Genomic DNA, 16,320 nt, shown 5'->3' with positions numbered 1-16,320 from the left:
ACTTATTCCGGTTTGTCGAGTGACTTAAAGTACGCCACCACAGTTGCCCTCGTGCACCTGGCCCAGTGTGTGTAAAGCCACACAGTGTGTGCCCCGATGGGAGAAAATGCCAAGCTGGAAGAGTTAGAGAAGGAAGGCATGAACTGAAACCATGTAGGCAATAAGACGGAACAGCTTGCCGCAGATCACCAAACAATAGCTAGCAGTGGAGATAATGGCTGTCAGCTGTAAACTACTGCAGTGCTTTTCATACCGAGGCTACAATCGCTGTAGCTTTCGCCATGTGCAGTACGGGATTTGTGTTTTGAAGCACATTGAGGAGACTATAGTATGCACCCTGAATGTCTCTGGAGCTGTGCACATAATCGCAGCCTTGTCCATTGGGCCTTCGCTGTGCGTCTACGAACATGTCTGCTGAAATATGCACAATTTCAGGTAGAACTAACTTGAATACAGAGCATCCTTCATTCTAAACAAATTGAAATGTTGAATGCAAGATTACTGGGTTGTAGCTGTATACCTGCATGTGGCATAGGGTAGGCATGTGCGAAGGTTTTTTGGTTTGAAGCAAATGTTTCGAATACTTCTGGCACCCAAAGCCTAAATGGCACAATATGTATTTTCAGTCATATTATTTGAACACGCGAGGCCAGTACATGAAGAAAAGAGACAATTGCATTAAAGCTTTGTCTCACCCATTGAAGCTGCATTGGCTTTCTGCGAAAATGGCCTCGGGAAACTGGGAGAGCTAACCTACAATGTGTCAACACGCCTTAGGAGTGTGAGACCTGGCCTCCTATTAATTGCAAGTGCATCGTTGTTTAGCTGTTACTTTTAAGCAGTGACACCAAGACACCTGCTATGCGTATGCACCTAGGGTGCCGGATCGAGGCAATCAAGGTACTCTAGCTAGTACAGATCAATATTGGCATCCCCTTTGTAGCGTGACGGTGGCAAATACCACATTGTCCGGTAAATAAACTAATTAATTGTTTTATTTCTTTTGTAGCTGTCTGCCTCCTTCTTTAAACTTGAATCCTGTTCTGTTCATTTTTCATTCCCCGTCATTCAAGGCTGTTTTTTATGTTGTAAGCTGTATACTTACAGTTCTGGGATGTTTGGTGCAATTTGTCCACTCTACTTTTGCGCCACCAATGCTAGTCTTCTCTTGCTTGTCTCTGCGGCTGGTGTGTTAATTTTGCTTTCACTATCGCTAAAACCCAGAGCTGATTCCGACATCTACTAGTACAGTACGGTCCATTGTTAAAGGGAACACGCGATCGCGTGCCCTCCTCGCTTCATGAAGACCTGCCGCCTAAATGCGGCGAGAACAGGCGGCATCAGGCGCATGCGCGGAAAGACCAGCCGCTGTGCTTACTTCACATGTGTCTTGTGCCGACGATTCGCACAAGCTCTCGGCGGCAGCACTCCGTGAAGCGCGGGGGCCACGCGATCACGTGTTCCTTTTAACAATGGACCGTACTGTACATCTTTAGAGTCGACCAGAAAGTTTGCTTTCTACATTGCTTCTGCATGCTACACAAATATCTCCGTTCATACATCTAGATTGCCTGGTTCTAACGCAACCTGATCTAGCCTCAAATAGGAGAGTACTGCCTCTTGAATCCTTCCGGATTTCGTTCTCATCATCCATGTATCCTGGAAATGATTCTTTTGTTCCCCTTTTTTGCCTCCACTTAGCAGTCTTGGTTTCACAGACCTTCTTTTTATTTGTAATAAAAGTTGTTGTAAGGCTAGTTGGTTCAAGACTGAGGTGTGAAACGACACACCAAAAAAATAAAAAAATAATAAAAATGATAATGGAATCTTTGTCACTTTTTTCCTTTTGTGCTGTTTCCCACTTGTAGTTTCTTTTTAATGTTTGTAAGTGCTCCGTTCTTGCCTGTGTAACCTGTTGCAAGCTTTCTAGTCCTTTTCCTCCATCGCATATCCGCTTTTTTACTGTACAAATACCTGAAGACTTTTGCTGCCCAGCTCTTCTCTATTTGTATTTTTTTCATAAATGATATTTTGCTCTGTGTTTCTCTTGCCTCAAAGGATGACCAACCCATGTCTCCCTTTACAGCTTCACTTGTTGTCTTTCCATGGGCCCCTAAAGTAGCCCACAGTTGTTTGGGTAATCATATAGTCTTTGTACTGCATCTGATTTTAAGTGCAGTGCCGCGTTCGCAGAAGTCAGTCTCTGGACCATTACACCCTTCCACAGTCTTCGTTTTACTTCATATCTGTTGTATCCCCATAGTGCTCTATGCTTCATTATGGCCGCGTTGCTCTTTCCTTTTGCCTTGAGATGTTCTTCATGGGTCTTCAAATATTCTTTCTACAAACAACACCAGATGTTTATACTTCTCTACGCACGGCATTTCACACTCCTTTATTGGTACTAGTCCCACTGTCTCTAAATACTGTAACGCCCAATTTTTTCACACTGAATTCGAATGCTGCCTCCTTTACACAGATATCCGAGAGAAGTTGTGGCTCACTTTGGCTATCTGCAAACAGTGCCACATCATCTCCGTACACTAAACAAGAAAGACATTGGGAGGACGCACCACGCGTCCAGCGCCACCCCACGTGAGGCGCCGGAAAAGGGCATCCATCGCCATACGTTTCATGCTACCTCCCTTTTGCACTCGCACCGTACAAAAGCGGATCGCGCCAAGCCAAACCTCTTTATTGATACATGCCGCCGTGTGCATGCGCAGACCGGCTCCGGCATAAGCGCGGTTGCGCAGGCACGCAGCGTGGAGTCGGGGTTTTTGTTTTAGTTATGGTTGCGCGCACGCACGCCGTGGTTCCATCCAGGGGACACACGCTGAACCAAAACCACACGCAGCAAGAGTTCCTGAAGCGTTACTCACTCAAGACGAATACTTCGAAATTTTGAATGCCAAATATGTGGATCAAATCGAATATTGGCTACTTTACTGTTTGACCGAATATTCGACATTATCGAATATTCACACGTGCCTAGGCATAGGCAGCTTCACTATCATGCTTTCGTTGTTGCTTTTTAGGATTTTTGGAATCTCTGATGACACCTTTCATGTTGACAAACATAATAGAATGAAGCATTCATTTGGTTTAGGGTGATATTCACGCACACATTATCTCCATAGAATCCTAAAATGTAATGGTGATGAATGCGTGAGGCTCTACAACTGGCTGTACAGTTTTTTTTTAGTGTAAATCAAAACAGAGAATTACACTGCATTGATTGAAATGAAAAAAGAGGGATGATCAGTATCACCATAGCAGCCAGCTGCACGCAAGGATTACACGGTCATCCCACAACATATTCTAACAAAATTATTGCTAACGAACTACTTCACTTGCGGTATGATTGATTACAGGGAATGGAGGGAGTAATACTTTTGAGCTGGGTGAAAGATCACTGCTTTAGCCTTGTCAGCGTTGTTTTTTGGACAATTCTCAGTGGGCCAAGTGCATTAATGCCAAGGTCCTACTTGCTTCATCGGCTAAAGTGGGGCTCGATTCTCCAGAAGAACACGTGTGTGTTCTCGGCATATATAATAGTCTTGGATGCCATCACTAAGGTCATCAAGCCTTTCATGGGCAGGGCAGGGTAAGGCCAATCGCCAAGCCCCCTCCCCCCCCTTGAGGAGCACCCTTCGCAGTAAACATGAATATGCCTACAGAAGGGAGTGAGTGGTCCTCCAGCTCAGTCCTCCTCATGAGAGTCTGCTAGAGGGGCAGCCTCCTTTCGGCCCCTTTCTGTTTAGTGTTGTCAGTGAATGTGAACAAATTGTGTGGTGCTGTGAATAAGACGTTCAGATGTGTTGACCGTGTCGCGTCTGTGGTCTGCGCAGCAGCAGCTGTGTAGAGGATGTCAGCCAAGGCGATCAGCGAGGCTACGGGCAAGCGGCTGCTCAATGAGCACCTGACCCCTGGCGTGGCCGCCCCGTGCCACTTTGCCGCGGTGAATCCGGACACGCGTTGGGACACGCTGCGCAGCAACCACCCGTGGCTGGCCTCCCAGAGGCTGGTGGTGAAGCCCGACCAGCTCATCAAGCGTCGGGGAAAGCTGGGCCTGATCCACGTCAACGCCGACCTCAACAGCGTCCAGGGATGGGTCGACCAGCGCATGGGCAAGGAGATTGAGGTGCGCTGCTGCCATGTTCCCTGCGCCCGTCTGTGTGTCCTGAGCAGCTTCCATGAGCACCTGGAACTATTTCGCACAAAAACGCACTGTTGATGGTGCTTCTGTCAAGCATGCATAGATCTGTACTGTTCTATTAACTGGTTTGGATATGGCTGGCCACAATTGCCTAGCTGATGCAGTAATTTTTCAAGATTGCAAGACATGTTGTAGTGCCTATGTTCTGTTTAAATTCCTACACAGTGCTTAGGTAGCCACCGCAATGGCTCAGTGGTTATAGTGCTCTGCTGCTGAACCAAAGGATAGGGGTTCAGTACCGGCCATGTTGCTCGCATTTTGATGTAGGTGAAATGCTAGGGGCCCATGTACTATGCGATGTCGGTGCATGTCAAAGAACCCAGGTAGCCAAAATTATTTGCACCCTTCCAGTACGGCATCCCTCATAGCCTGAGTTTAGTCAGTGTCATAGCCTTAGACACCCGTTTAGGTACATTTCTCTGCTCCAGGAAATAGGAAGGGCAGCATCATAATGTTGGCCAACATGTGTCCAGTTGGTGCCTCACTTTCATTGAGCAAGTCATTTTCTTTTCCTTAAAAGTGCATCAAATGTTGACGAAGCAAATTAAGCATCTGTGATCTGCAGGCAGACCTGAGCAGTTTGTGGGCTGCCAGTTCCACTTTTCGCTGTGTACCACATCTCAGTACCGGATATGGGTTTAGTGTTAACCTAAGCAGCTGGGAGCTTGATGTGAGGCCTTTTTTCCATTTGTGAGAAAGGGGCAGCCCTCGCTTTGTTTTCTAGTGCTTCTGCTGGATCATCCCTGCATGGCTGTTGTTTCCACATGCAGGTGGGACGGGCCAAGGGGCGCCTGCGGCAGTTCATCATCGAGCCTTTCGTGAAGCATGCTCAGGTAAGGGCTGCTGTTATTTGAGCTGGAGGAGAGCTGGTGATGCAGCAGCAGCAATTGCATTTCAGCAGTTTTGGTGAAGCACCTTGCTCTAGAGCACTTAGCTGTGCATCAGTTCACAGTTGTTCTCTACACCGACTGCATAAATGCAACGTTTCTTTTAGCGCGACAGCATTAAAGGCTTCGTTGTCCAGAAAATCTGTTTTTCAGCATTGTGAGCGAAAAATCATGAGCATGGCTTTGGCAGGTGGTCCCCAGAGAGCAACCTAGGAGGCAGGTGGGCCACCGAGGTCACGTGACCCGGAGGCGTCATCTCGATCTGCCCACTGGATAGTGAGCAAACTGCCCACCGTGGCAGGTGGCAGTTAAATTAACGACTGGTTGCTCGGGAAGAGCAACCTGGGTTGCGCAAGGCCCACCACTGGGAGCACCTGCCATCACAGGGCAGTGGTGCATATTGCTTAACCGCTGCAGCACTGCGCCAGGAAGGATCTGAGGGCTCCCTGGGATCTGTGAGTGTAAAGTAAAGAGTGACCTCCTGCACATGTGGGAATTAATCATGCTATCGCATCATACCCTTAAAGGGGGCCATGACATGGTCGTTCTTCATATTGCAGTTTTGTAGTTCAGTGCTTGCAGCAGGGAAGCCCTTGCATTCGGCACTTCTCTCTGGTCCTTTCGTTCTGCAAGCTTGTGATAATTTGAATTTAATTATCAAGTTAACGGATAGTGGGCAAGAACTTGGTAACCAGCGACAGAACGCCACGCCGTTCATGGCACACATTGGTGAAGGCATGCACGGCACATGCCACTTTTCACATTCGGGAGGATGTGACTGCTCAAAGGAGACCACACTCATAGCATACTGGTAGCATGCTTCTAAGTGTAAATAATAAAGTAGGGTGCATCAATTTCAATTTCCTCAGCAATCTGATAACACATGCCATGAGCAAGTCCGCTTATCCAAGGATCACTAAGCTCGCTTACTAAGCTGAAATCCGAAAAGAAAACATTGAAACATTGAAAATGCATTTTATTTGACTAAGGTAAAAAAAAATAAATTTTCGAGCGACCATCATCCACGGTGTGCACGCAAGCATCTCAACACCGCCAACAGCGCACAGCAGACGACGCGAGGCGGTTATGACATTGTGACGTCAGCAAACAGAGGTTGCCAGGCCAGTAAGCAGTTCGAAAAAGAAACGAAAAAAATTGTTTTAAAAGTATCTACTGCAGAGAATCAACCGGTTCTTCGGGGTGGGAAATAAATGCAGCAGGCAGGGTATGTGCGAAAATAGGCTGCATGGACCCTTTGAGGGGGAGCTTATGCGTCGCCTCCAATTTTTCAGCCTGCATTGAATGCATGATGGAAGACTGAGTACAGGTGTAATTTTTGTGGCACGCAGTGTAGAGTGGAGGTGTGCACAGTTCTCTCCTGATGTGTGATAGCCCCTGGAGGATGCCTGCCCCACGCGTGCTTGGTAGCTGAAGGTCGATGAACCCCCGTGTAACTGCCATTTCCCTAATGGTGATCCTCTTCCCACAGGATGAAGAGGCCTACGTGTGCATCTATTCTCACCGCAACGGGGACACCATCCTGTTCCACCACGAGGGGGGCGTCGACATCGGTGATGTGGATGCCAAGGTGAGCTTGCTGCCTTGCGACACCTCTCCCTGCTGCATGTTGGGCAGGATTCTGGGTGGGCTCCTTGTAGTGGCACGGTTGGAAGCAGCAGAATGAGTTTTGTCGTAGTTGTCCTGTGGCTAGCAATCAATGAATCAGGTTTATTTTCACATCAAGGATGTGAGGAGCGGGGACAAAAAGCCTATAGAGGCTTGACGCAGGTCCCTGCCCCCTACAGCAGCTACATTGTGCACAAAAACCCACAATCACACAACGCTACAGTACATATTATGCCTGTGACATATTTGAATGAAAAGCACATTGCTTCGAAAATAAACATGTTCAGGGCATCAAATAACACAAAACCATCAAACATTCATGTCAAGAGGGAAGGCATAACAGCAGGCTGAGTTAGTACAGTAAAGAAACGATATGTTGTTACTCTTCGCTAATTAGTTTTTCACAATTGTTTAAAATGGACAGCATATTATAGGACAGCATTTGTCTGCCGTAGTTAGTTCGTGTTCGTGGTAAATACCAATTGTCTCCAATGCGCGTATTGTAGGGGCGTTCTCTGCATATTAGTCTAGACAAATCAGTGAGAAATGCAGTTCCTTGATTAATATTTGATGTGTACTTTTTACGCAGCAGGACAGACTACAATTGCACAATACGTACAATGTACCAATGCACAATAGGTACAAAGACAGGTTTGGTGTGTGCATTGTTTGGAATGTTGTTAATTGCACAAACTGCTTTCTTCTGTAGTACATGGAGTTTTGTAGTATTGGAGACAGTGGTTGGGTTAGCTTTATCGTATTTGTCCTGTGACGTCGGTCTGGGCCAACCAACTGTGCTTTGAAGTTCTCGTCATAAAGAGTGCAGGGACGAGGACGAAGGGAGTAGGGAAGACGGGCACTGTAGTTTGAAGCAGTGAGTTGTTCATGTTACTTGTGTGTGCTTGTTTCTTGGCATTCACTGCGCTGCAGTCTGGGTCTTCTTCCACTTCCATTTGTCTTCCCCTCTGGGACTTGAATGAGACAAGTAGTGGAGATACTGTTGTTGAGCCTTCCTTGTCATTTGCCAAGTGTAAGAATGCTGAATGGAATTCGTGTAATCAAGGTATAATCTTTGTCAAAAATATGTGGCCCAAAGGGGGTTTGCTTCTGGGCATTGCAGCAGGGCTTGCTTTGCATTGTCAACGGTCAGAATCACTCGAAGGTGACTCCCATCTTCTGCTTCATAGAGCCTGAGTACACCCAGGGATAGCAGAGCCCCACTACATGGCTTAGAAGCAAACCCTTTGGGCAAGAACTGTAAACAATTCATACCAATACTGCAGTATACACTTGTGCATAAGCCGCACTTTCTTCGATCAAATTTTCACAGGTGTGGTTTATGCATGAGAGAGAGAGCAAACCTTTAATAAACAAATGTAGAGGATGAGCTCACGCGGATAGTGAATGCCGGCATCATCTATATGTGTAGGGCTTATAGCTACACATTAACGCACTGTGGTGCCACTGCAACTACTGTGTCAGATAAAAAGCTGGTGACAGGTACAAACACGTTATATTGCCGTCGATCACTGCTTTCACACTTATCGCCGTCAGACGAGCTCAGCTCATCGGCACTCCCACCGCTGTCTGATGAGCTCACCTCATTGGTGTGCTCCCAAAGCTGGCTGTTCTCTGTGCTGTGCATGGCATTTGACATCCCCATGACTCTAAAACTCTCCGAGATGGTGTCTGCCCACAACAAACGCCACGTGTGCAGAATCCAAGCACACACTTGCTGGAGGGACGCTTGCTTCAGTCACCTTGAAGTTTTTCCATGGTTGCTCGCAGCAATCTACTTGATGTAGCACCACTGAAATTCTGTCTTGAATGGCCAGTTAACGCAAACATTGAGCGGCTGCAGCAAGCTTGTCAGGCCACCAGGAATTACTTCCAAGTCCGTTCGGCAGTCTGCCAGCCGAGCCTCTCTTGGTCCGACGTAGGTTCCCCCTAAAGCTCTCAAGCACAAGAAGGGCTTTGCGGTGTAGTAGGGTCTGCCACACTGTTGCTTCTCTTGGCAGAGTCTTTGTCTTAAAGGCAGCGTAGGGGGGAACCTTCCCTCTCAGTGTTGTCCCCTGTGGGTGGCTTGCAGGCGCTGCGCCTGGAGGTCCCCATTGACCACAAGCCGGATGCAGAGGAGGTCACCAAGGCCCTGCTCACTCACCTGCCTCAGGACAAGCGCAGGTAACCTTGGTTGGGCGAAGTTCTGCTTCACCACGCACAATTGCAATGTCACAGCTCAGAGTGAAGATGTTTGGGGCCTGGTTGGCAGTAATCGAGATGAAAAGGATGAAGTGGCACAAACAAAGGTGAAGGTACACGGAGGCACAAGGTGCTACTTGCCATTCTTGTGTGCCTCCCAGTGTCAAAGAGTGCATCGGTGATGAATCAGTGTAGGAGTACAGTGTAATCCACTTGTAATGGTACCAGATACGATATATCGCTTATAATGATGAAATCCTTTAGATGTATCAATTGTCCCATTGCGCCTATGCAAATGTAAACTACATACCGTGACTCGCGTAATGAACCCACTCATATCAGCGCCCCCCCCCCCACACACACACACTTTTGTTCATGAGAATTTACTTTAAAAAAAAAAAACTCTAGCTTTTTGTATTGCATTCCTCAGTTTTCTAGTCGTCCTCAGCGCAGAAATTTCAGAGCCAGAAATTTCTCAGCCAGCCCCCTTCCAGATGCCCATGGTTGTGTGCACATCTGGCGTTGTTGGACCCATTCCTCGCTGCTGCCGCTGTGTTGTGCCAGTTCATATGGGAGAGGTGGCTGCGATATCTGATCAACACTCATCCTTTGTTCGCGCCCTTGAAATGCTGCCACATTGACAATAGTTTCGTGGCTGTGACAGCACATTTAATCTCGGTGGTTTTTACATGTACCTTGTTTGTTGCATGCGGTGAAGGGTTTTGTGTACATGCATACGATTGCGTGTGTAACTGGTTGAGAGTTTGTGGTTCAACTATGCAAGGGCTTTGGGGTGTGGCTGATGCTGATGACATTTTGCACTGACTAAAGAAGTTGCTGGAGGTTTATTTGTGGCGACAATTGGAATTCATTTTGCGGAGTGAGGGCAACCTTCCTCATTGTGCTGACAGTTGGTGATCCCTTCTTCTTTCACCCCGTGGTGACGCAGTGTGGTGGCCGCATTCATCTGCTCGCTGTACAACGTCTACGTGGACCTGTACTTCACATACCTCGAGATCAACCCTCTGGGTGAGTGAGCTGAGGGAGCCCCACACTGAGTGGGAGGAGTTTGCACACCTGCATGCACGCACGCGCTCGCTTGTGGTGTTTTTCATGTCCACAAAAGCTCAGGAACTGTGGAAAATAAAGAATAGCATCTAATGCGCCTAGAAGAAAGTGTCTAGTCAGATTCCCTCATAGGATGACCACACAATGTGACCCCTTTTTCCGGATGTGGAACATCTCTTATCAACTCTCACACCTCATCACTGCTCCTTCCAAATGCACACTTCTTCTTTCTTTCTTTTTGGCAGAGGAGAGCCTGTTGCTATGCATAGGCAAAACTTGCAGTGAACCAAGTAGAACTTCAATTATGCGATTTTCAGGGGACCACATGAAGTGGTCGCATATTCTGTGCATCGTATAATCAGAAATCTTGTGCAGTGGAATTGTTCGCTTAATATTGTATAAACATGTGTAAGGACCGCACCTCTGTATGGGCCGCACCCAGTTTTCCCGAAGCAAATATAGTGGAACCTGTTATAACAAACACCGATATAGCGAATTATCGGTTATAGCAAACTAGATACGATCTTTTGTTGGTCATGCTTCATTTTAATCACATTTATTCTTTTATAACGAAACCGAAAATGCAAAATCCGCTGTGATATCTGCTGTAATGAAGAAATATTTGGTTTATGCAAGGCTCAAAGCTCGAAAGGTAGCATAAAAAAAAAAACCAAATATTGAAAGCCGATTCACAACCGCACTTCTTCCTGGCTGAAAATTTGCGCGTTTGGCTAGTCGCACCATCTATGAACAGAGCGCAAAAACTCTGAAAGCTCATGTGACGACAAAAATCCAAAGGGCGGCGCCACTTGTCCAGCGGTGAAGAAAGGCAAGTGCAGCAGCACTGGCAACTGCAGGGCCGTCTGTAGCAGGTCGGCATCACCACAGTCTCTTCTATTGCAAGTTGTGGCAATCGAAATGGCAACGAAGAGAGGAAGGCGAACTCTCTCGAGACAAAGCTGCAGATATTGAGAGCTTGTGGACAGTGGCCGCAAGAAAAAGGATGTCCCATCAGAATTCAATGTTCCCCCAAGTACCTTATCCACCATTTTAGCGGCAAGGAAGGAGATTGAGGGCAACACCGAGGACACCATAAAAGCCGACCGTAAGGGAGTTAGGCCTTGCTGTCATCCGCACGTGGAAACGGCTTTGCTTTAATGGTGTAAAGTACCTTTGCTTTCAAGGTGGACAAAACTTGGGATCGACTGGCTCTCCCAGGCGTTGCATTTGATTTCATTCTGGCCGATGAGAACTTGGCCGTGGCGCTCGAGCTGACTGATCAAGAAATTGTGGATCTTGTTGTGTTGTCTGAGGATAACAGCATCAGCGATAGCGAAGGTGACAGTGAACGTGATGAACCACCGATGAGCAGCCCAGACGCCACAGACATGGCCAGGAGGCTGAGAGGCTGTTTGGAAAAACTCCCGACAACCAAAACGGCTGAGGTAGAAAGGGCCCTTTTGTGCGTGGACACTGTGGAAACTTCATTCCACTCAGTGCTGTGAAAAGCCACTAGACAAAGATAACATTCTTCTTCAAATAAATGAACGCAGACCTGTTTTGTCAAACGAACTTTGTTCTATTGTACCGTATTTACTCGCATAATAGGCGCACTTTTTTTCCAGGAAATCCTGCTCAAAGTTCGGGGTGCGCCTATTACGCGGGGTAAAATTTCCGGAAATTTTTCGACTCTCAAAGAACACACCGCATAAACACACCTGTGTAGGGGCCGCACCCTGTTTTCCTGAAGAAAATATTTAAAAAAAAAGATCAGTGTAAAGGCCGCACCGAAGCTTTTCCAGGACCCACGTGGGAATAGCCTTCGGAATGCACACGCCGAGGCCTCCGCGATCGGCTCCGGCTGCGCGCAAAGGGCGCTTGATCACGGAGGCCACACACGTGCACAGGAGCTTCCAGACGCCGCCCACGGAGGGTGCTCAAGACCAAGCTCATCATCATCATCGTTTTCTTCCGCCACGAGCTTTCTCTATCTATATCGCCATCAGCATCACCAGCTCCAGTTTTTTTTTTGTTGCTGTCAAGAGCCGGTATCTGCGGTAGCGCGTTAGTTCATCGTGGTTTGTGGCTTTGCCGGCGAGCGTTGCTGTTTTTGCTCGACGGGCAAGCACCTTAACAGCTACATGGCTGGGAGTTTGCTCTCGAACACGGCAAGCGTGCGGCAGTTGCGACTGCGGTGTGCCTAAATTTTCGTACGCAACTCCAAGTGCCAAGGTTTCTGCGGGCCTAAGTCGGGAACGTTTCCGGCTAGAGGTGAAGCATTCCAAACAGACGTTTAAAGTGAGCATCCCTGAAAACTGTGTGCGGCTGTCCTACGCGATGTCGTTGTACGTGCTGTGGGTCCGCAGCAGCACTAGTGATGACTAGTAGTCAGTTCAGCAAAAACTTTGTTAAAGTAAAGATTGGGGGTGTGGCGAGGCGTCGAATTGCAATCGTGTAAAAACAATATTGATCACAGTGCCAAGTCCGGGGTGCGCCTATTATGCGCGTGCACCTATTATGCGATTAAATACGGTAATTCGACCTTCCCATATTCCGGCCTATTTTGATGGAAATGCCACAAGGAGACAGGCAAGGATTACCTTACCTGTCCTTAACTTACCTTCAGTATAATGCATTTTAGTGCCTAGAATATTTGCGGGAGCGAAATTACGGATTTGCCAGAGCAGATATTCACGCCTACTGTTACAACGAATATCGGATATAACAAACTAATTTACAGTCACGATGGTACTTCATTATAACGGGGTTTGACTGTATTAAAAAAAAATTCATCCGTGTAAAGGCTGCACCCAAACTTCTCATGACCCTTGCAGGAATAGCTTTAGAAATGCACGTGCCGTGGCCTCTGCGATCAGCTCTGGCTGCGAGCAACTGCGCGCTTGATTGTGGAGGCTAATCATACGCATAGAAGCTGCTTGCAATCGGCTGCATTTTTCGGCAAGCTTACTTAACTCAAGCTTGGTGTAAAAGGAAATGGTGGCAGGTTTTCAGGCTTGTAGTAAAAGTTCTTGATCAAGAGGGTGTGACCAAGCAACTGTGCCTTTCTTTCTTTCTCTTCCTTTCTTTCTTTCCTTTCTTTCTTTTTGCCAGCCTGTGGAATGTTACATGACAGTTTCTCTCCTGCATGTGCTGGCTTGTTTCAGAAATGGTGCTCCCACGCATTGGAGCTTTTGCACGAGTTCCACGCACGTTTGATTTGTGTCTACGCCCGTGTATGGGACTTGCTTTTTGCGAAACGTGGCACTGATTATCATCATATCATCAGCTCGGATAGTGGTGAAGCAAGCAGGAATTTTTTGAACTTTGGAAATGCTCTTTGAGAGAAGTGTGTGAGGAGGGTGGGATGTTTCGTATTTTGGCGTTGCCTGGTGGGTGCATTAGCGCTGAACGCACTCTGATGTGGTGTGCAGTGGTGACGGGTGGCCAGGTGTACATCCTGGACTTGGCGGCCAAGCTGGATGCCACGGCCGAGTTTGTCTGCAAGCAGAAGTGGGGTGAAGTCACCTTCCCGCCACCCTTTGGCCGGGACGCCACACCCGAGGTGAGCAGATCTGCGACTCAGGTCTGATCAATCTCCTGGAAGAGTGTTTGGATCTGTTCCTGTGTCTAGACCAGATTAGGCAATTTTTGAAATCCACCCGTGTTAAGTTACAACTGCTTGAGGACCTTGGTTGTTTTCGTGGATGAGTGTAATGGTGCCCCGCCGCGGCGGCTCAGTGGTTACAGTGCTCGGCTGCTGACCCGAAAGACGCGGGTTCGACCCCGGCCGCGGCGGCTGAATTTCGATGACGACGAAATTCTAGGGGCCCGTGTACTGTGCAATGTCAGTGCACGCAAAAGAACCCCAGGTGGTCGAAATTTCCGGAACCCTGCACTACGGTGTCCCTCATAGCCTGAGTTGCTTTGGGACTTTAAACCCCGATAAACCAGCAGTGTAATGGTGGCCAGCATGAACTATCTGCCTGGAGCATATTGGTTTGCCAGAAGGTGACTGTTTCCACAGACGCTGTCATTGCATACCAACAGGTCAACAGTAAGTGTCTCTGGCAGTGTTCACCTTGTGGAGTGAAAGAGGATGCAACAAATAGAGAGCCGGCACAAAAGAGAAGCCTAAAGCGTAATTCAGTAATGTGTGTGAGGATTACGGTGCAACGGTGACAACAGCAGTGAGGAATAGTCGAGCATATAGGAGAAAATGGTAGGCATGTGTGAATGTTGGATAATTTCGAATATAATAGCAAAGTATTCGATATTTGATCCAGTCTGAATGTTTGACCCTTGAAATCGGAGTATTCATCTCGGGCGAATAACACTTTGTAAACTCTTGCAGCGTGTGTTCTAGGTTAAGTATACCTCCTTCAGTATGGTGTACTGCGGCGGTTACTTGTGGTAGCTGGTTACTGGTCACTGGTTCTGTGTGGTGCTCAGTGGCTGCTTTGCGTGCTGCAGGAAGCGTACATAGCAGAGCTGGACTCCAAGAGTGGGGCATCACTCAAGCTGACGGTGCTGAATGCCAAGGGCCGGATCTGGACCATGGTGGCCGGTGGCGGTGCCTCAGTCATCTACAGGTGGGTTGGCAGACACTGTGCGTCTCTCTGTGGCCTCAGCCAGTGGATTGAGGGTGGAGAAGATTGTGCTATTGGGCGTAAGCCATCATTGGCTGGAGGCCACACTTGTGGAAGTGAAACTCAGGATCACTTGGTAAGGGTGTGGTAGTCAAAAGCCATGACCATGTGCACACATGGCACGTATGCGTGTGTGGGTTGTTCTGAGTGTCCTGGAGACATTTGTTCCCTGGTAGTACGTACATGCAAAGGGGAGATGAGCTCTAGTCTTTGTGCTCACTTACGCAAGGCAGACTCACTAAGGTGGGAGGCCTTTTCGCAGAGTGACCCCAAACTGGCCTGGCCATTGAAAAATGGTGGCCTTCTTGGCTTCTGGCTCTGGGAGACATAATAAACTGTGGCCAACAGACTCTTGAAGAGTGGTTTATTTTCCACTCTATTAATTGTACAAGCACTAGCTTGAAGTTCGATTTTTTTGAGAGGCCACTTTTTGCGGATGGCTGCATGCAGGAGTGTCCTTTCTTTGAAAGTAGTGCCAGTTTCCACTGTCTCGCGAGCGTACCTCCGCTGTATATCTGAATTGGCTGGAATGCAACGTCGGTTGCAGCCGCTTTGTTCAAAGACTCTAGGACGCTGCCTGTTGTGCAGCTTTCCTTTTTTAGCTAAGCTTTCTTCTGGGTGAAGGGGCACTGGTGAGGCCTCCTCTGGTCTTCGTTCTCTTAATCCTTCATATGCGGAACCCAGATGTATTTGGTGCTGTTTGTACCAAAACAGTAAAGGGAGGATTGGGCTTCTAGCAAAATTCTTTTTCTCTGTATATATTAACGTGAAATGTTTTGAGCCACAGGAAGTGTGGTACCAGTGGTTGCTCCTAGGTAACACGTGCCAGTGTATATTGGTGTACAGTGGAACCTCGATTATACGACGTTCAGGGGACCGCGCGAAACCGTCGTATAATCCGGGTGTCGTATAATCGAAAATCAAAGAATGCGGCCAGTGGCGCTCGGCCTTGCGCCGAAAACTGTTGACCGGCTTCAAGCCCGCGGCAAGTACGCCAATCAGATTAAAAAAGACAAAACCCAGCATTTGTTTGAAACAGATTTGCAAAAAAATCTTTATTACCGTTTAAAAAAATCGGTAATTTTTTTTTTTTTGCACCTTTGCCCAACCTCGGCGCATCAACTTTCTTTCAAGGGCTGCCACGTCTGGCAGTAGGTCGCCAACATCGTCGCGCGCGCAAGCAAAGCGCCGGATGTTGTCCACGCTCTGCAACACGTCCACGTAACTAGGAATGGGAGCGCAAACCTCTGCATCGTTGTCCACTTCGGAAGTTTTATCGTGGGGCACAAGCATCCATTACTTCCATTACAAAAAGCGCCGTGGACGCCGCTGTCCTCGCTTGGGCGAGCGCGGCTTCGCCCGCTTATCTGTTTTTTCATCAGCGTCGGCTCCTGCAGACGCATCTGTTGCTGGGACGCGCGTCTTATCTTTTCTCTTTATCTTTCCTCTGATCTTTTAACTCTCCTCGGCAGCGGTGGTGGCTTGGCTCACGCCAGTAGGCGGGCCCGTGCGCTTTCCTTTTCATCCTTCTCTCAGTCGCAACGACAACGCGCAGGCCGCGCCTCCTTGGGACTCCGACTGCACAGGCTCGACGAAAAAGAGAGCAAGTGCACTTGGCGGCCTCGGCAACGCTCTCTTCCGCGCAAAAACGGGGGTGCTTAGATTCGCATGCAGT

The 16,320-nt window shown here is 48.0% G+C and overlaps 1 protein-coding gene across 1 annotated transcript in view; it reads left to right on the top strand.

Moving 5' to 3' along the window:
* Positions 1-16,320, top strand: part of ATPCL (ATP-citrate synthase) — a 58,527-nt gene that overhangs the window by 16,769 nt on the left and 25,438 nt on the right. Inside the window, exons 2-8 of the mRNA XM_089546471.1 lie at positions 3,852-4,144; positions 4,990-5,052; positions 6,596-6,694; positions 8,822-8,913; positions 9,881-9,960; positions 13,431-13,561; positions 14,470-14,588. Of these exons, the coding sequence (XP_089402597.1) occupies positions 3,869-4,144; positions 4,990-5,052; positions 6,596-6,694; positions 8,822-8,913; positions 9,881-9,960; positions 13,431-13,561; positions 14,470-14,588 (860 nt within the window). The 5' untranslated portion in view covers positions 3,852-3,868. The remainder of the gene's footprint in view (positions 1-3,851; positions 4,145-4,989; positions 5,053-6,595; positions 6,695-8,821; positions 8,914-9,880; positions 9,961-13,430; positions 13,562-14,469; positions 14,589-16,320) is intronic.

This window comes from Amblyomma mixtum, chromosome 5 (genome assembly GCF_055824585.1).
Source record: "Amblyomma mixtum isolate Tamu chromosome 5, ASM5582458v1, whole genome shotgun sequence".
In the NCBI taxonomy this organism is placed as follows: Eukaryota; Metazoa; Arthropoda; class Arachnida; order Ixodida; family Ixodidae; genus Amblyomma; species Amblyomma mixtum.
Note: the sequence above shows the minus strand (reverse complement) of the source record. Positions and strands in the feature narration are given on the sequence as shown.